Source organism: Mya arenaria, chromosome 10, assembly GCF_026914265.1.
Source record: "Mya arenaria isolate MELC-2E11 chromosome 10, ASM2691426v1".
Classification (NCBI taxonomy): Eukaryota; Metazoa; Mollusca; class Bivalvia; order Myida; family Myidae; genus Mya; species Mya arenaria.
The window spans coordinates 31,299,137-31,319,030 of record NC_069131.1 but is presented as its reverse complement, the minus strand read 5'-3'; the positions used below and the strand labels follow the sequence as shown (position 1 = coordinate 31,319,030).

At 33.4% G+C, this 19,894-nt stretch overlaps 1 protein-coding gene across 2 annotated transcripts in view; it reads right to left on the bottom strand.

Moving 5' to 3' along the window:
• LOC128206747 (E3 ubiquitin-protein ligase rnf213-alpha-like) overlaps positions 1 to 19,894 on the bottom strand; it is a 93,722-nt gene that overhangs the window by 8,975 nt on the left and 64,853 nt on the right. For both annotated transcript variants that reach the window (XM_052909415.1, XM_052909416.1), the window contains exons 66-90: positions 19,490 to 19,662; positions 19,133 to 19,363; positions 17,166 to 17,347; positions 16,753 to 16,867; positions 16,251 to 16,351; positions 15,253 to 15,444; positions 14,512 to 14,763; positions 14,016 to 14,145; positions 12,824 to 13,098; positions 12,430 to 12,538; positions 11,727 to 11,846; positions 10,866 to 10,961; positions 9,869 to 9,922; positions 9,169 to 9,360; positions 8,462 to 8,558; positions 8,081 to 8,115; positions 6,444 to 6,541; positions 6,203 to 6,353; positions 5,365 to 5,539; positions 3,689 to 3,792; positions 3,282 to 3,330; positions 2,893 to 3,083; positions 2,470 to 2,599; positions 1,635 to 1,721; positions 1,230 to 1,416 (exon numbers count right to left, since the gene is read on the bottom strand). In XM_052909415.1, coding sequence (XP_052765375.1) covers positions 1,230 to 1,416; positions 1,635 to 1,721; positions 2,470 to 2,599; positions 2,893 to 3,083; positions 3,282 to 3,330; positions 3,689 to 3,792; positions 5,365 to 5,539; positions 6,203 to 6,353; positions 6,444 to 6,541; positions 8,081 to 8,115; positions 8,462 to 8,558; positions 9,169 to 9,360; positions 9,869 to 9,922; positions 10,866 to 10,961; positions 11,727 to 11,846; positions 12,430 to 12,538; positions 12,824 to 13,098; positions 14,016 to 14,145; positions 14,512 to 14,763; positions 15,253 to 15,444; positions 16,251 to 16,351; positions 16,753 to 16,867; positions 17,166 to 17,347; positions 19,133 to 19,363; positions 19,490 to 19,662 — 3,526 coding nt within the window. The remainder of the gene's footprint in view (positions 1 to 1,229; positions 1,417 to 1,634; positions 1,722 to 2,469; positions 2,600 to 2,892; positions 3,084 to 3,281; positions 3,331 to 3,688; positions 3,793 to 5,364; positions 5,540 to 6,202; positions 6,354 to 6,443; positions 6,542 to 8,080; positions 8,116 to 8,461; positions 8,559 to 9,168; positions 9,361 to 9,868; positions 9,923 to 10,865; positions 10,962 to 11,726; positions 11,847 to 12,429; positions 12,539 to 12,823; positions 13,099 to 14,015; positions 14,146 to 14,511; positions 14,764 to 15,252; positions 15,445 to 16,250; positions 16,352 to 16,752; positions 16,868 to 17,165; positions 17,348 to 19,132; positions 19,364 to 19,489; positions 19,663 to 19,894) is intronic.

The window sequence follows — 19,894 nt, the reverse complement described above, 5'->3', positions numbered from 1 at the left end:
GCGGATAAAGTATACGCACACCACTTATTGCACGGTTTAACGTATAAATCAGTAATAACAAGTTGATACTGAATGTGAAATAAAAATATTATTATCGATAGTAGTGTTGTCGTCTCGGTGAAGACAGAAGATGTAGAAATATGATTTCATAATATGAATTAAGCCGCCATTATTTTTACCCATACACTTCAGAAGATGTATAGAAAATTCAAACCGTCGGAAGCAGTACGATGGCATAGTCGCTATACTAAGGAAAGAAACAAAGCAAATGCTACTGTACTAATATCAATGTTCAATGGCAGATCGACTTTATACCGGAAAATCGGACATAATGAACATTATTCGATGTCAAGTAAAACTGGGTGCGCCTGGACATAAAAAGACAGGCTAGGATAGAACACAGCACATGGGTTCCGAGATTTCGAATTTATAGTTGAGATTGGTGGACCGCAACAGAAACAGACATGATTTATTATTAATCAAAACTCAAACAGAGCTTGGTATTCCGGGTCGGATATACCAAATGCATTAACTAAGTATACCTTTAAAGACGAAATAAAAAATCTACTTCGCATCATTGTATAATGGGATAAGCGCGCGCAATCATTCTTGGTTGTAAATACTCAGTAACATACGTCTTTAGTCAGACGAGATCTAGTTCTTATTCTGACACTACAAGAATGTAAGTGGCTATTAAATCGTCTTTTATCTCATTCGACTGCACTGGAGTCAATTTTCACAATATTTTTAAACTACATATCGCCTTTAAATTAGGTAGAAATATTCCGGAAGTTGTTGGCTGATGATTATGACGTCAACAATAGAACGTTACTCTAGCGTAAATGATTGGAACCAAACACATATGCACTTTTTGTTTGGCAAGCTTCATTTAACTGTTCGTATTTTTCAGTGTTTTAGCTTTAAATTGTTTTACAAATCCGAATATAATTTTGTACATACTCTCTCAGTGTTTAAGACAATAGAACGCCCATATAAATGAATGAAACTCCAAACTCAAAATTGTGATTTATAACCTAGGAAAAATAGCATTTAAAATCATCGTGCAAATTAAGAATATATACATTCTCCGAGTGTAGTTTAGCAAATGTGTTTTTGATATAAGTAAATTATTAATGAAAACATTTCTCTGCAATTCTCTTTGTTGTACACTGAGACAATATAATAAATACACATACATATCAATCGATTAAACCAGGATGTATAAGTACCTTTTTCCGAGTCCACATTCGTCAAGAAAGGAGTTTTGCTTTCGTAACAAGAAGTCGATAAGCGCATAGGAGCAGAGTCCCTGACCATGTGTTGCCGGAAGAAAGAATGATAAAGGCGTGTCATCTGTGATGGGCTTCATACAGAACTCCTTTTGAACAATTTGCCTTTGGTCTTCTGTGTTACACACTGCAACATTTATTTTGAGGGATGTTAAAAAGAAGGCGACTTGCGAATATTTTTCGGAACATCTATATGGAAGAAATGCACTCAGATAGCCGAAACAGTTTATGGCAAGTCACTCAGATTGTCAGTGTCGTAATGTAATTATTTTCTCTGACAAAAGACGCCTTATCAAAATTAAAAAATAGGTTACAAATTATAGGAAAATATGCATTTCACTGTACCGTGTTTTTGCAGATAGTGCCTGGTTATCTCCCATGCATCAGAAAAATCCCTAAGAAGTGTTTCTGTATCTGTACCGGCTACTTTATCTGCAATTTTAATTGTTTTATTGCATAAAACTTATACTTTAGTATTCCAATTGCAGCGTAAAAGAAACATACAGGAAATAAACAATTACTAATGTAAAGGCAGTTTCCATGAAAAAATAAAATCTAGACGTCTGATAGTGTAAATCAGAGTTTGACCGGCATAAAACAGACACCATTGCTCTATGCTAAGAAGAGTACACTATAAGAAAAAAGCTGTTCATTCAACTTAAACGTAGTAATTGTAGAAGCAATGTCATACTAAACAAATGGCAATATATTTACTTGCGAAAACACAAGTATATACTTAAAAATTCATGCTGAACATTATTTGTAGGAGTATGGTTTCATAATGGGTTGGAATGGTTATCTAGGATAAGGTTTTATTAATTACAAATATAAAATGATCACATCAGATCAGAAAACGATACCATTCCACAGTGATTGCATGTACTAAGACCGACTTAATACTTCATGGAACAAATTATGAAATCGCTTATCAAGTTAGTAGAATTAAGCACGGTAACGTACATACTTTAAGATATATTATATTTCATATTACGTTTTAATACATTTATTGACATTGTGTCATGTTTAGTGCCTGTTATGCCTTTATGTGTGTTATGTATGATCAGTTAATCGTCGTTAATGTAGTTTACATTATGTTAACACTCTTGAAAAAAGAGATGAAATTTAACCTACGAACCTCAACATAAACAATGGTTTAAGGCGATAACAGTAGAAATCGAACCTGTTTTCATGTTCCGTACTGTACATCGTTTTGCTGCCGATCTGTCCAGTTTCATATTGTATTTTTGGAGAAGAATTCGGTGTAGTTTCATTATATTTGGCACAAATCGTAAGGCTTGTAGTGCATGGTCCTGGAATTAATGATATAACAACGATGGTAATTTAAAGCTAGTTTTGTGAAGCATACGCACACTACATACAGTATACCTTGCACTTCAAATATAAAGCTAAGGAATAATTTATTGTTATCAAATCATCAGGTGAGATAAATATTCTTAATATTTTTTGACAGTACAAATGCTTATGATGAGGCAATGGCTTAAAGTATAATTCAGTTAGCCATCTTGAAAAGGAATAACTATATAATTAAATAAAATAACAAAGCATTTATTTGACAGTTTGACGTATGATAAAAAGTTTAGACCTCTTGTAGAAATTCGCTCAAGATCTTCAGTGACAATTTATCTGCGATTTTCTTCTGTTCTAGGTCTTGTTGAAGATGTTCTATTGAAACTGGTGTTCTGTAGCGCCATGTTTTAGATGTTTCAGCAATTTTAGTCGGCTCGTCCGTTCCCTTCGTCCTATCAATGTCGTGAATGATGCAGTGAAATGGATCTGCAATATATGGTTGTTTTATACTTTAAGTACATTTTATAATAGATGTTTATACAATTATGCTTGCCTTTGATATCAAATTGGAACAAAAGCTTCAACATTTCACCAGGGCATTACTAAGGTATGCAAAACTAAGATTAATTAACGCAGTAACGACAATTATTACAATAAATGAACTGAGAAACAATAAACATATACCATCAGCTGCAACTTCTTTGTTTAAATTTCCGAGGATCTCGTTCACATTCTGAATAATGATAACATTGTCTTTAAATACAAACACGTTTGGCCACGCTTCGTTTAATTTAGATGTTATGCTATGACAACGAGCCACAGACGTTATTATGTATTAATAACAGCTCTGTATATGTCGTTTATATACAGTATATTTCATTATTTTTGCAAGGATCTATCGTCGCATTGATTTGGTTTGGCGATCTTTAGGACGTTTGAAAATTATGAAACTATTTCCCAGTCATTACATTCACACTTTAATACACCCTAAGTATTGAACTGTTGTTTTAATTAATGTTTCAAAAATGATGATATCAAATTATTCGTTTCAAAGGTGGGCTATTTGCATGTTGTGTTCAAAAGTCTGTAACCTTTAAGGTGTCATCTAAAGCTACTCTCGTGAAAAGTACTTCCCACGCCTGTCGATCATTCTTGTTCGTTAGTAGTGCCCTGTTGGGTGCAAACGCTGCAGATTCTGAAATATTAAAAAATCGAAAGCTCTTAACCAACATCACCCATTTACATTTTTGTCAAATTAGTGAAAATAAACTTTACTGTTCTGTGTTCGACGATATTTCTAGACATTTCAAATTTAGCGGAGTATGTGTTAGTGGTGAAAACTTTCTTATAAAATCAACCGCAAAAAAACGTAGAATGTGGTCCACGTAATGGAGTAATATAGGACAGGTATGGTGATGTCAGGGAGTGAAACATGTTACAAGGTGAGTTTGTGTTTCATGAAGAAAAAGGGTTTAAGGATTTTCCAAAATTTTAAAGAAGAAGAGTGGCTTCGCTTTTGTAAAGTTTTTTGGCAAGTTTTTCGGATCGATCTGTCTTGGCATGTTAAACAAGCCCTGAAGCAAGTTATTGCGTTGATTTAATGTAAGCCAATATGTGTTGGTACGCTCGTCTTCCTTGTAAGACTTTCCGATTGCATTATTGAACCAGGGTGGATGAATTGTTCACACTTCATCTACTTTAGCACAAAAAGAAAGGAACAAATAATGTAAAAACCAACAAAGGAAGTAAGTTTTCAGTATAGGTATAAATATCTTGGTGAAGCAGGAATTCCAATCAAATTGGAAACACGCTCGCTTTATCGACTATAGTACTTTTTTTTACATATCGTTTCAGGATAAGTATCAATATCATGGAAACAGCACGAATTCAGAACAAGTTCGCTTAGTTTAACATAGATTCATTTTGTTAATGTATATATCATATGTTTGAATTTAGAATCGATATCTTATTTGAAAATATACAATAGTATATCGAATAATGAACTCGAACCGACTGATCTTAGAAAGGTTTGCCAACACCTTACCTTTCAAATTTATTCGTCTATCATAATTGTTTATGTTACAAGATCTGCCTATTATTTAAGCCTTTTGACACACATAACAACTATAAATGTATCCATGCCATGATTGTCCCAATGTCGCGCGTGAGTAGGAAAGGCACGTGTCAATATTGTTAAGAGCCATGACGTTTGTGGGAGAAGCATCTCATACAACCCCATGTAAACAATTTGAAATATTAGTAAACAACCCTGCACAGTTTTTTGACTACGGATGATATAACTTTGGAGATATGAACGAGTTCAGCAGGCTCAAAGGTACTTAGTGGATGCAGCAACAAAGAAAACACCACGCGCACAACTTAAGTTACTGGTTAACATTTCGGTAATTGTAAAGACTTATACTTAATGATATATGTGTGACACAGTTATTTATGTTCTTTTTGACAAAGTAATTGGGTCTTACTCTACAATTATTTGGTGGGATTAACACAAAAAAGAAGTGCACAAGCGCTTAACAGTCATAAAAAGTGTTATCAGTTTGTGTAAGATGCGCGCGCCACATGTTTCGATAAACAAAAGGACGGATGAATACACAAGGAAACTTTAATATGCCCACCTTAAAAGCGTGTAACAACAGAAGAAATAGGTATGAATTAACTCGAGGTCAAGAATCATGCAAACCAATTTATATCATTACATTTCCAATTACTTAGAAACCAATGACAATTATCATATAATAAACCGTACCGACACTTTTGTTGTTCACCATTGAACTGATAAACGAATGCATCAAAAGCACGGTATCATCAAAACTAAGCTTTGTTGATTGCTGCAAGTCATCAAAATCCTTCTGAATGTGCTTCCATAAAAAGTCCTCGACAGTTTCAGGATCAATTTCCGGTTTGAAAATACCACATATAGTCTAAAAATAGCATCATATAGAAATAAGTCACGTTATTAATATTTTATAGGTCTTCTCTTTTCATATACCTTTTTTCATATGATACAGAAAAGGCAACATATCACTTAAGCAAGTCGACGCATAAAATCTATTTCCTGGACAGCCCCATTTTAATATATGTTCGTAGCATTTGAAAGGTATTTCGTTGCTGATTCCTTATATTGAAAATAAATGACCGAAAGTTATCATACAAATAAATATTACAGTTTGTATATTTCATGTTTCAACTCAAATCTAACCTCAAAGACATATTTTGTGGCCTTTCAGACTACGACTTTGTTGTAATTTCATTTTCGCTTTTTCAAATTTTCATTTTCTGCCAACATTATGCTTTCAAAGGATTACAAAATGGTACGGGGTCACCAGGCACTCAAACACACATATTCATGATCAGATACCTTACCGGCAATGGTCTCTGCGATTGTATGTTTTGACATACCTTATGAAACAGTGAATACAAGTATTTGAATCAGTGACGGTTAAAACACAGCTTATCCATTAAAATGAACTCATTTTTCATTCAGTAGCGATTTTATCAAAGTGTTCATGCTTTAATTTATTATACAAGATAATGAGAGCTAACTTGCTTAAAGCGCAATTTATCAAATAAATGGTTAATGATACCCTTTTGTTGCGTCCAGCTCCTCCTAAAAGAGCCATATGAAGAAAGATCCGAGTAATTGACAATGTTGTAACGGTCAGCTTCCTTTCAGGGACAGGTGGTCCCCTACTTTCCCATGGCCCAAGTAAATGCCCTGACTTTGTTTGGTCCGTTCTGCAAATTAAAACATCAACACATACTTTGGTATATATTTGATAACATAATCATATAAATTCAAGAATGCAGAACAAAACAAAAGCTTACAAGTCATCGACATTATTCCCTGGAAGAGGAACGTGTCCTGTACCACCTATTTCTGCACCACATTCTCTGCACCTATCAACTGTCCAAGGCCGTCCGCACTGCAATATATGAAAGTATTTTGTTGTCAAAATTATACAATATGATAAATGTACAATCGAAGGATAAAAATTGTATTTTCATTTCATGTTTTACTCTTAGCAAAATGAATGCGTATGCACCCTTTAGACAAAATATATACTTGTAACACATGTTACAACTATTACGACTTATTCGTTGTAATACAAGTGTCAACTATAGCAATGCATTTTTATGTTGGTCTGTAAACACAACAGCCAGAAGTTATTTATAGAGTTCTACCATTTAATACCTTCCGGGCTTTGGTGTTACTGGTTTTATGACTCTCATACAAAGGCAATCTTGTCGAAGACAAAACTGTTTGGTTTTAATAATATATATGTTAATAAACAAGCAAAGAACTTACTTTAGCAATTATATACGAAAAAATGAAGACAAATGATATCTACACTTAACAAACAAATCACGTCATAATTGAGAAGGTATACGGTGGAAATATTTTCAAATTCCAGCGAAAAAATAAGAACAATTTACTAGATAGAGAATCAATTTGACTAATTCACATTTAATTTTGGATTTTAATTTTCTTTTCATGAAAACATTGAATGAATGGGGGCATGTCAGATTTGTCAGGCTAATTCTCAGTCACATATCCTTACATTAAAGTTGTTTATGTACAGGGAAAACAAATTAGTGCACCCCTTGCACACTCAATCAAATATGACGAGTACTGTAACCATGGCAAGCATTGTCATTATAGTATCAATCGCAAGTTTAAACATGCGCTGTCAGAGTAACACGATAAGTACCCACGCTATGCATCGTTAAACAGTAGCAATTAATTTTAGGACTTATATGACCGGATAGCCTTTAGTTTCTCACACATATTTTCATGACGACCTTTCCATGCATTTTAAAGAACAAAGTATGACAACGACAAAAATAAGTCATTGCAAGATGAAGTGGATGCCATTTCGCGTTTTTTATCCTTTTCATGAGATTGTTGTACACGTGAACTCTTGAAATGATGTAAAACAATTGTCAAGAACTTTTTTATGAAATCCTGGAACAGAAAAAATGGTATGAAAGAAATACAACAGGATGTTAAAAAGAATGAAGAACCAAAATAATTATCCTGGTATCAATTATCAGAAAGTATTATCCGTGGTAGTGCTCCTTTAGACTAAAATGTCTGCGGTTCCAAGGTCCAAGCGTGCATACGTTATTTAGCTTATCCCATACTCTGCTCTGCTGCGCAGAAGGGGCCATGTGCTGGTCATGACCAACATGCCTACCAAGTATAAGGTATCTTGGTCCGAGCGTTCTTCGGTTATTGATCGGACACAGATTTTCAGCTCGAAACCACCACCACTTTCATTTGTGACTCATCAACATCAAAATCAGAAGTGTTCTTCTGCTAGTCATGACCAACCTGCGTACTAAGTATGAGATCCCTGTGCCTAATTGTGTTATAATAAGTGATTAATATACACCGTTTGCACAACTATAATGTCAAAACATGCTGCAGGCTAGTTGAATAACTTCGTTCTGAACATACTTACATCTCCGATTGCGTACTGATGACCGTTTGGACAACCTGTAAAATACAAAATAGACATCATATAGTTATCGTTTAATATATGCAAGGATTAAAAAACTACTTGTACTTGTAGTTTAAGCTACCCGTGAAGTGGGTTTCGATTATCTCAATATATTATTTGTCCTTTTAGCTTACTGATACTCAGTCCATAACCTCGTGATTCTATTCATTTAATGGCTGTTGAATCTTTTATATCAATATGATCGAACTGTATTTTGTGTCAATTTATAAAGATAACATAAAAATTCTTATTAAAAACTGTTTTGGCATTTATTGTTTGCCATGTTACTGGCATTTACTAAAAATATAAATATTAATTCACGGGCTTCATTTGTGTACGTACAATACAGTGTTGTGTTTTCATATTCATTTTCTAGGGCTTGTATTGCCTGTTTGACGTCTTCTCTGTCATCTTGTGGCATCGTCGGCAGGAACATTTCCTGTGACAATACATGGTATTATTTATCGCGTAATATCTTCTTTCATCATGTTCACAATCAAAACATAATTGTTTTTCACACCGATAATTGGCGTTTATACGGTCCATCTGTATTGCTTAAAAAATAATAGTTACACTATAATATAGGGACTTTCTCATTTTTAAGTTTCTGGTTATGAAGAAGCATTTGATCCGTGATGTTTGAGTGAAAATAAAAGTTCATAGAATGCGCAAATATTTGTTTCTTTTGAGTTATAATGAATTTCATTTTTCTAGCGTCTTAACAGAAATAAAAGAAGTAATAAATTTGATTTTAGCCAAAAATACTTTACATGAATATTTATCATTTGTATATCTAAACATGACTGAAAAGTATGTTGTAAACAAACTTGTTACCGGAGGGTGCAGAGTTTGTACTTGCAAAGTTATCCATTCCTTATTAAAGAGGAAATAAATTCGAGCCATTCAACGGCAATATTCTCTTTACAACTTACAAAGGACAACAGTACTAGATTATACACAGTAAAAGGAATATAAGTGATACTATCAAGGACATAAAACATTAACAACGAATATACCAGGCTCAAAATGTATATCCTAATAAATTATACCTGTATATTGCTTTCTCCATTTAAGAGTAAAACGAATGTGAACACGAAGGTCCCTTCCCATTGAACATTCTCTAGACTTTGCAAAAAATGTATGATCAGACATTTTAGATCTTTGGCTCTGACACTGTCCTCTGCCCTGCTGCGCAGAATAAGTGGCTGTATTTCATTCCTCAGCAACTTCACGGTACTTTCCTAAACAAACATATTATGGAAAGGTTTCATAATTATTCATATACTGATATTAGTATCAAAGCTGTTTTGATGATCCGCCATTGTCCATCTAGTGTAATGATTAGTCGTGCAATGTTAAGTTAGCTTCATATTTGAGAATATCTGAAAGAATGCGTGTACAATGCTGTCTTCGATTATATATTATGCTATAAGTACTGATACTTTCAAAATGGGAGTTCCTAAAGTTTCAACAGTTTTGATAAAATCTAACTACGCTAAAAAGTATTCAGAAATAGCTCAAAATTGATTTCAACGGACGTGTTAAGAAGGGTAATTATTACTGTTATGCAATATATCGATTTTTTTCTATTTATTGTTAACAATAGTGATTGTCGGCATATAAAAGTGTGTAAGATATCTCCACACATATATCGTATATATGACTGAATATGATATCTACATCAAGACATCTGAGTCTATGCCTCAATTCAATGTCGCCGAACCTTAGAACAAACACTTTGAAATTTACCTTCACTTTTGAAGTATAATCCTTTTCAATGAAAGTTGTCAGCTGTTGTGTTCGCTGAAATAATTATATTTGATTGATTATCAATTATTAATTTTTTATCCTTTGACTCAAAGACAGCCCAAAGGCATACATAGGTTGCAACGATAATGAACTTAAAACAATTGCCGCTTTATCAGAAGCATTTGCAAGATGGAATAAATGTGTGTGTTCTTTAATAAATGCTTGTAGAAATTTAAAATCATTGAAGAAAGGTGTCAAACAATTGAAGACCAAGTCGTATATCTTATTGATTCAAGATCCAAACTGGTTGATCTACCAGTGACGCTCAACATATACACAATGTTTCATTGTAAAACATAATTTTATCTCGTATATACTGAAAATACAAGGATTTTACTTATACAGTATGTGTCATCGAAGACTTTGACTTACTTACACCCAAAACAATTAAACAAGTATGGCCAACAACAACTTACAAATAAATGCTGGCTACGACCTTAAACGTAAATGGGGTCACACACTACACTATTCTATGAAAATTCCATAAACGTTGATGAATTGTGTGCAGACTTATCGCTCATAAGACTATAGATCGTGACCTTAACACTTACTTTAACATTTTAACTACTGATTCCTGAAACATAGGGTGGGATACTGGGTCAAGGGAAAGCTACCACTCTAGATTCATGGTTACAGATCCAATAGTTCTCAAGTAATTATGCGAGCAATACTTGTTCTTCCGATCGACCGATAGGCCAACGAACGGATGAATCGACCTACCGACACGTTCATGTATACATATATATCACTTTTGAGGGAAACGTAAAAATGTATTGAAATACGCCAATTTGATTATTGCCCCATTGCTTCGAATATTGAATTTTAAAACAAAACCCACCATGTGTCGTGAATGCTAGCTTTATTTCAAATATGAGAATCACATGTAACACAAATTAAGATCAAAACCCTTCATAAGATTTTTACTTCATGATATTACCTCTTTAGCAGGATATTCAACGCAGACACCCGTAACTTCTCTGTATATGGACAGTTGAACGAGCAAATCTCGCATGTTCGACATTGACGTTATTTCCTAAAACGTAAATAAAATAAAACGTAAATATCCAAATTCCTTGTTATGTTTAAAACTTGTTGCAATCGTACGTTTACTCTTTTTTTACTTTTTATTTGTACGTTTGCTTGCAACATTGAACTATTAGTAACACAAACAGAACAATAGAACCATTTTGGATAATCAGCTATACCCTAATTAGTCAGATTTACTGATTTATTTTTACAAAAAAACAACACAAAATATGCCTTTTCGTTTAGCATTTCAATGAATTAAAAAACAACAAAATAATTGTCTCAAACAGACTAACTTGACTCATGACAGACTCATTTACTTGAATGACAGTCGCATGTCAATACGGATGTATGTGTGAATTCTACTGAAAGATTGACTTGTTTCCACCTTTACTAACAATAACTTTACATGCGTTGATAATTGATTGATATAGCTAACTTTTAAAAGGGTATACTGAGTGTTCTAACCTAATTTATTAGCTAAGCGTGGAACAGTTGTCTTCTTTGAAAACAATATTTAGATAAGTTTAATATCAATGCTAATTTATTTGAAATATCAGCTCAAATTTTCAAGTCTTGAAATAACATTAAAATAGAATGAATTATTATATAATGACATCCCTATATCTTGTTTGTATTACACAAACAGTCCTTCGTCCATCTATTGCTTAAGCACAGCCTATATGACGTCAACACGTGATCTTTTGAATAAAATATTTGGCAAAAGTAGAGCATTTTCCATAAAGCTAAATAAAAATCTAATAATGTTTACCATGATGTCACGCCATATCTCTTCAAGACATCTCTCGCCGTGCAGGAAGCTTAAGATACATTTTCGAATATCTTTATACTCCTTTCCACAAACAACAAAGCGGTCCACTGACGACATTTTCTGAAACAATCGGTAGAGCTGAATGAAGCAATATGTCAGTGTTCAACAAAGGCATTGTTAAAAGTTAAAACATATAAAATAGGAATAATTGTGTAAGCTGACTGTCTGTATTTAAGTGGAAATACAATGTATTTGCAAACGTACCGTGTTCTTTACACATAACGGCTTACATGTCGCCTATTTCTTGCATCTATATATTGGGATTGGTGTGAGGTTGAGCTTTTGGAAAAGGGTTTAATCCACTTATGCGTTCATGGCATTAAAGTGAACATGCTATCAAAATAATTGTTTCTTAGCGTCTTATCGGTGTGACATAAAACGACCATCTTGTTTTCAATGCATTTTAATGAACCAAAACATTTTTTTCGATAATAGTGTTGTTGTTATGCTTTTGACAATACCTTTATAATATTGAAGAACTTATACTGCATTGTTTGTGATGCATAAACGATCATGAAGAGTCACTTAGATGAGGCAAACCATGACGACATTCTCTGACCGGCAGGCAATAACTCTTCTTAACTAGAGTCTACCATTAATCACTCAGATTCATGTCGATAATTTTATCATAAGATGTACGTACCTTTTCCTTGTGAATCTTAATCCATTTCAAAAACTTTGCCTTGGAGCCGCATATCGACATATATATGTCAAGCCCGTATGTTCGGCACAGATTCTTGACAAGAAACTGACTGTAATTACAATATATAAATAGACTGTAAAGTGAAGCATCTGACAACATATTTAACAAATAATAGCCATTTTTTTTAAAAACCTTAATCTCTTCAACTCTAATATTATTTATTTCAATTGAATAAGTTAGGATTGTAAGTAAACATTAGGGCTACGTACTTATACTTGCGCTTGTAGCTAAGTTACGCGTATTATAACAAAAATACCGTTGAAATTAGATGTAGGATATTTCTGAATCAGCGACACTTTGTATGTCAAGCGTGAAACTCTTATGAAACACTGACCTTGCATGCCCTGACTTTTGTTCTTTACACAAATATCTTGCCGTATCAAACATAACTTGTTCGGATTGCGGAACAACTGATGGGTTAGTGCCGTTTTTCACTATCCTATTCATGTAATCAGCAACAATACGCAATCCTGTTCTAGCTTTGGCAATGCTGTATATCATGTCCACGTTCAATTCATCGCTGCTTATACACTTTCTAGCGCTATTCAGAATTTCAGCTGCATATTCACATTTGTTTTTCTCCATGTAGGCTTTTTGCATGAGCGAATCCTGTAAAATAAATAGTTTATATGTTTAAAACACAACGCCTACAGTGACTATTTTTCTTCTATTTGATTGAATCCCTGTTTACGTTAATATGTTAATAATAACGGCATCTTATGACATGAAATTATTAAAAAATATGGCCCAATACGGTTTCCTAACTCTATAATCATATTTATTCCATATTGCATAGAACAATGTTGAATAATCTCAAGCAAAGCTTGTTTTTCAATTATTATTTCAATTTGTAAGGAGATGCATACTGAGATAAGGTGTAAAATATGTTAACCTGAAACCATTGCATGGTCAAAAAGAAGTGATTGTGCTGTTTTTAAATAAGTGCTGTTTAATACAACCACCCCGAAAAATATATTAAATAACACCTGTTTAATAGACTTGTTCTCAATTTATATTGATAAAAAAAATATTACTCCGCATTAAGGTAAACAATTCTATGAAAACAAAATGTGTATTTATTTATTCATTCTTTATTTAGTTTGCAAACTATTGTAAGCTGTAAATTTTTCAAACAATATTATAGCAGATGGGCTCTCGCGAGTAAGAAGTTGTCAAAGGATGTTGCCTGATGTAATATAAGACGTAACTAAAGTAAATGTTCTTATTACTTTTTGCTGTAAGTTTTAATAGACCATTACAAAATATAACTGATATTGTAATATATACTGGTATCTTCTGGAAATGGTTGATTGTGTCAAGTCTTTACATTATCTCGTTAGCAGTATAACATTTGTCAGCAATATAAACGTAACAAAACAAACATTTAACGAATAACGTCTAAGTTTTATGTTTCTTTTCAATTGCATGCATATATACCACGTAATTAAAAGATAAAATTATTCACACACATAAGTTTGGTTTTAAACATTATCTAGAAAATCTCATAATCCTATATGTAATGTTACCTCTATGCATTGTATGAAGAGTAAACACAGTTCGATTATATCAGCCGGTGAATATTCAACTTCATTGTCTTTGATACACTGAACAGCTCCATCAAAGAACTGTTGTAAATGTTTCGTTACAGCCTCTTCACTGCAATCGAAACGTTTATATATTACAAGACAACATTTTGAAAAGGCGTAATGTACATGAATGCTGTATCACAACGAAGGAACTAAAATGATCCGTTTGAACATTTTATTTTAAAAGATATCATTCTTTGCCGTTTAACGTAACCCAAATATGGTAATGTTTGGTCAAGAGTTGATAAATGTGTTATCAAACGGAAAAGATATTGGTCTTTGTCACGATGATTAACACTGTGTCAAAAGCAAGATGTCCAAAACTTCTTGAAATAGTCAAAATAGTTTCTCGTTTCATATCATTTAAACGCAAAGCTAATAATGATGTGTCTTTTGTGATGTATAATGAACTAAAATCTAGATATAACGCATTGACCTGCATCTCACGAGTAGCTGTATGAGGTAAGATCGGAACACCGGACTTCTGTCAATCCCTGTATTAAACATGGTCATTTCTTTTGTAAAATGCGATCGCCCCTCTGTTTTTGAACATGTTATATATCCAAAAAGCTTTTCAATAATTTCCTGACAAGGGGTTTTGTTTTCAGAAAAGCAAAGCTGTGATATAACGGCCATCAGAAAAGAGTTGCATTTTTCCTGAAAATTAACGAGTTTTCGCTTCTCTTCACTGAAATGATGAAAAAAATATGAATGCGTTTGCTCTACTAATTACATGTTTAAATACAATTACAACTAATGAAGGTCGTATCACTTAGTGTTTAAACCTGAAATTATCGGTTTAAATCTGGATCTATGCTATACCAATGATTTGACGAATAGTATTACAAGAACTTATTAATTGTATGCAATGATTGTATAATAGACTCACACTATTCTGTGAAATTGTATTGGACTCTTTGTGCAAAGTCAATTGTAAATGATAACTTGATAAAGGTAAACTCGTGGAACATGTTTTGGTAAGCCAAATACCTATGGTATGCTAGGTTATTCCTGCATAACTTTCGTAATTTTCGGTTTTAGACGGACCCCAATATGCTTTTTGCCAACGGACATGTACAATATTGGAATACACTTTTAATGTAAATGGCATATTACGGATGCGGTTGGACAAACATAGCTTAATGTGAAATTAAACATAAAACAAAGTTCCAATAACCGTTTTTGTTCAATGTCGGTTGGTTCCCAATCGACTGGAAACACTTCTTTGCAAGTGCTACACTTGTTTTGTTTCTCATTTCGAATTTCCTCATAACATTTCTCGCAGACAATATGGTTTTTAGAGCAAGGCAGGAAAACCGGTGGAGTTTTAACCTCATCTCCGCATTCTGTGCATTTCTTTAGATCCGTTCTATAAACAAAAGAAATATAATGTGAGGTTGGTTGGTGGTCACCAAGCCAAACAAGTGAGTTATTTTCAGTTACTCCGGTTTCCCCATCAACACAAGACCACAGTCGCACAAAACAACGATAGTGACTTAGTTTCAGTAAATATATCTCTCATCTCAATCGTTGTAACATTTTAAAACTCTCAAATAGAAGTAATTAAATTTACAAAACAAGATATGATTTTATACGGTTACGGGAGACGGCTGTTTCGGTGAGATATACAACACTGTTAAAATAACATTTATTTCAATATTGCTCACAAAAAGTTATTATTTATATATATATATATATATATATATATATATATATATATATATATATATATATATATATATATATATATATATATATATATATATATATAGTCGAACCCCGTTGGCTCGAACTGGCTTGGCTCGAACTCCTCGTTGGCTCGAACTTGATATAAAGGAACGATTTCTTTAAAATGAATGTAAACATTCCCGCTAGTGAATTTGCGAGGCTCGAAGTATTTTCTCCGGTCCCTGGAAGTTCGAGCCATCGGGGTTCGACTGTATAACATTTTTATTTTACTCACCGTGAATAAGTGTGCTGTATTTTATTCTTAAAATTGTGCAATGAAAGCGATGATGTAACACGTTATATTACATTGAATATTAATTCGAAATAATCCGAAAAACACCAAAACTTGTATTTTACAACTGTTTTGACTTTAGAATACTTGAACGAGAACATGCATTTTTAAGATTTTACATTCCTCAAGGCAGTATAATTTGCATATAAACTTACCCGTAGAAGAATTGAAAAGCTTTCTTGTTGCACAACGTTAAAAACTTTTCAACCTTTACAAAAGAAGGCAGTGTCGTACAATCCAGGTTGTCCCCCATAACCTTAAATAACAAGAAAAAACACAATAACATTACACTTTTATTATTTCAAATTCAAAGTTATTATTCTATACATCAGAATTAATTAATATAAAAAACTAAGGAAATTTAAATGATTCTTTGATGAGAAATATACCAATTTAAAGATTTGTCACAGGCACATTATCAAAGACTCCAATTCAGGACATAGTATTATTACTATGCAATGCTCAAAACCTAGCTTAAAACTGGATAAATTACTATGGTTCTAGCGACTTCTTCCAATCCGTTCATATCCGGACTTAAATATATTGAGAATACATCAACCCTAAGTAGGCCTGATATTAAAACGTATATAGGTCATTTTCTGTGATACACGAACTACATCTTGAATTATATTAGTACATGTATATTAAGTATCTCACAGTCCAAAGTTGTCCACATCGTTTCCATGTGATTGTACTGTCTGTGACGCCATCAAGTGGGATACAAATATTTTCGATAAACAGCTTCATCACCATGACTCTGTTCCATGTATGCCTGGTGCATAACAATATAAATAGATGTGAACATAAAATATGACAAAGTGTAAGTTAGGTAACAAATGTTGAACACGCCAAACCATGCCAAACAAAATACAAGAACATGGTCAGGCTGAGTGACCTCACAATTTTCTACGATCGTGTTTAGTGGCACAAGGATCAAAACCATTAACAGGCCAAACAAACAAACATCATGACACATTAATGTCAGGGTAAGTTGATTACTTAATATGTTAAATATGCATTGTTTCCATGTCAATGAAAATAACTCTAGATCATTTTGCTTGAAGCCTTACTTTGCCTGTATAACAATCCTGCTCCCACACATATCCGCACCAACTTCTGGTGAACTTAACACTTTTTCAATTACTGGTCTAACAATGTTAACCCTTTCTAACCATTGCTTTCGTGATTCAATCTCTTCTTCGCCTTGCTTTGGAGTTAGACTCTCGATCATAAGACAAAGCGCGGGAAAGATCTGGTGTATACAAATGACAATGTCAGAAACTATATATAAATAAATAAATAAATAAACATACTATTAGCCTGTTTAAACATTTAAACAGATTAAATTTAAAGGGCAAGAGTTTGAATATAACAATGACATTAACATAGTTCCAGCACGTTGTTCAGGGTTTTAGATATTAAACAAGATAGTTTGGTTTATGGTCACCAAACTGGGCAAATGAGTTTTCCCCGAGTGCCAGTTTCTCCTCCAACACAAGACCACACTCTCGCGTAGCATTTTTGTATCAGCGAGAATAATTATTATAATTCTTATAATAACTTGTTTCACAATCGTTGTAAAAAATACGCTTAAGAAACAATCGGCAATTGCGTAAAATGATGACCATGGCGTCTCTGATAATTCATCAAAATATCGCCCCAAAAATGATCATTTATCATTAAACCGTGACTCTGCCTAATCGACGCTCTTCAAAATCGTACATCACAATTTGATAATTTAAATGATTGATAAGAACTATGGTAGTTTTCATAATAATTCATGATGGCTTTGTTCAATGTCGAAGAAAGGGATCACTGACTGTAATGACGTCAGCAACTATATTCGTCTGACTTTACATACGATTATACCAAATTTATCTTACGCATATCAACTATTTGAGCTAATAATTTTAAATTTGAATTCGCATGTATTTGGCACAGCTTAGAAACATTTTACTCTGAATAATTTCGGGTATCACAAATATATATGCCGACATGATTATTGTCTTCAAGTACAATCTTTGCCTCTAACGCACACCGCATGAATTTGTGCCCAATACCTCGCTTCGTAGTAAATAACATTTGCACCGCGTTAAGGAGTCACGAATCATACACGAAATAAATGAGAGTTGACAAAATATTCGTCATATGTCGTCGATACCATTATACTTTGATGATTGAAAATTGAACCGGCTCGGGTTTTCATTAATTAAAGTAATACTTTTCTTTACTTAAATTGTTAAAAAGAACAATGAAATGCTATAATGACTCATTTCAATAGTTGTGCTGGAAATTATAAGTATATTCCATGACCGAGAGTGTAAGATAGGTTCATTCCGACCCGAGCGTATGGTGTTTTGCGGAAACGAGGTTTACCGAGTTTCCGCAAAACATACTGCGCGAGGGTCGGGATGAAACTATCTTACACAAGCGGCTATGGTAGATGCCTTTTCTCCCACCTCAGTTTAACAAAATTAATTAAAAATGTATTTCATGCTGTAACTCTTTTGTGCTTAGTGAAAATAATTGCGTATGGATATGAGATAGCACATGGTTGTCATGGATACGCGCGCAGTGATCCAGTTAATGTTAATAGTCAAATCGTTCTTTTTAAATAGTTCTAAGGAAAATGAAGCATTATTTCTTGAGTGGTGCGTGAAAACTGTTTTATAATGACATTTGAAGCGAGAAATAATTAATTAGCTTTCTTAATATTACCATAAGACAAGATTTCTTTGATGCTACTGACGACAGTCTTCAACAAGGGAAGAAATTATAATTTGGTGACCGTTAAAAAGAAGTTTCATACGGGCATTTTATCTTCGCCCGTGGGCAAAATAAGAATATCTAGCATGGTTAAATTATTGGATCTACTTATCTGAGGTGGGAGAAAAGGTGTAAAAAACTGTCTAGTCATTTGACATTCAACATATTGTTGAACTTCAATGCCTAATTAGTCCATATAAACTGACATATGGCTAAAAAACGTGCAATGTCACAGTTTATGATACGTTACATAGCTAAAATTCTAACTTACAATGCCCGCTTCTTTTGAGGCTAGAAAATTGTCTGGATTTTCCTTTCGAATATTTTGCAGAGCTGGGCTGCAGTCAGGCCATATTGAGTTGACCAATCTAAAATCAGCCAATGACGAAGACAATTCTTGAACGGCAAGGTGCGCACAGATAAGACTCCCGACAATATCCGAGCGAGATTTTGTTTCTTCGATGTTTCTCATTGTTTCTTGCCTGACAACTTCTAGAACAAGCTGAAATACTTCCATAATTATAGCAGATTTTTATCACTTTTATAATTAAATTCTACTTAACGAGGTATTATGTTGTCATTCTCAGAAATGCATATACATTATATACATTACATTAACTTAACATACCTTAAACTCTATATCATTGTCGCTGTTGTACAGCGTGTGCAAATAGTCCTCTACATAGCTGTCTACAATGTCTTGATAATCTTGGTCATCAATTTCAATGCCATACAGGGCTTTTCCTACACCACTTTTCAAAGTTAATGCTTTGCAGTCCGTGACTGTCTTGTCTTTATTATCTAAAAACAAGAACATAAAAAACTTACCAAATGACATCGTTGACATCGACTTACGTAAGGAAGACAACATAAGACACTTTTGTTATCGTGATTTTGAGTATATCATATTTATATTTGCACCTCTGTTTCAATTTTAAATTAATGTTACTTTACAATGACAAACTGTCAAAATTTGTTTCCCTATTGAAGCGTTGCGTTTACATTGCAAGCAAGGAATCAATTCGCAAGTGTT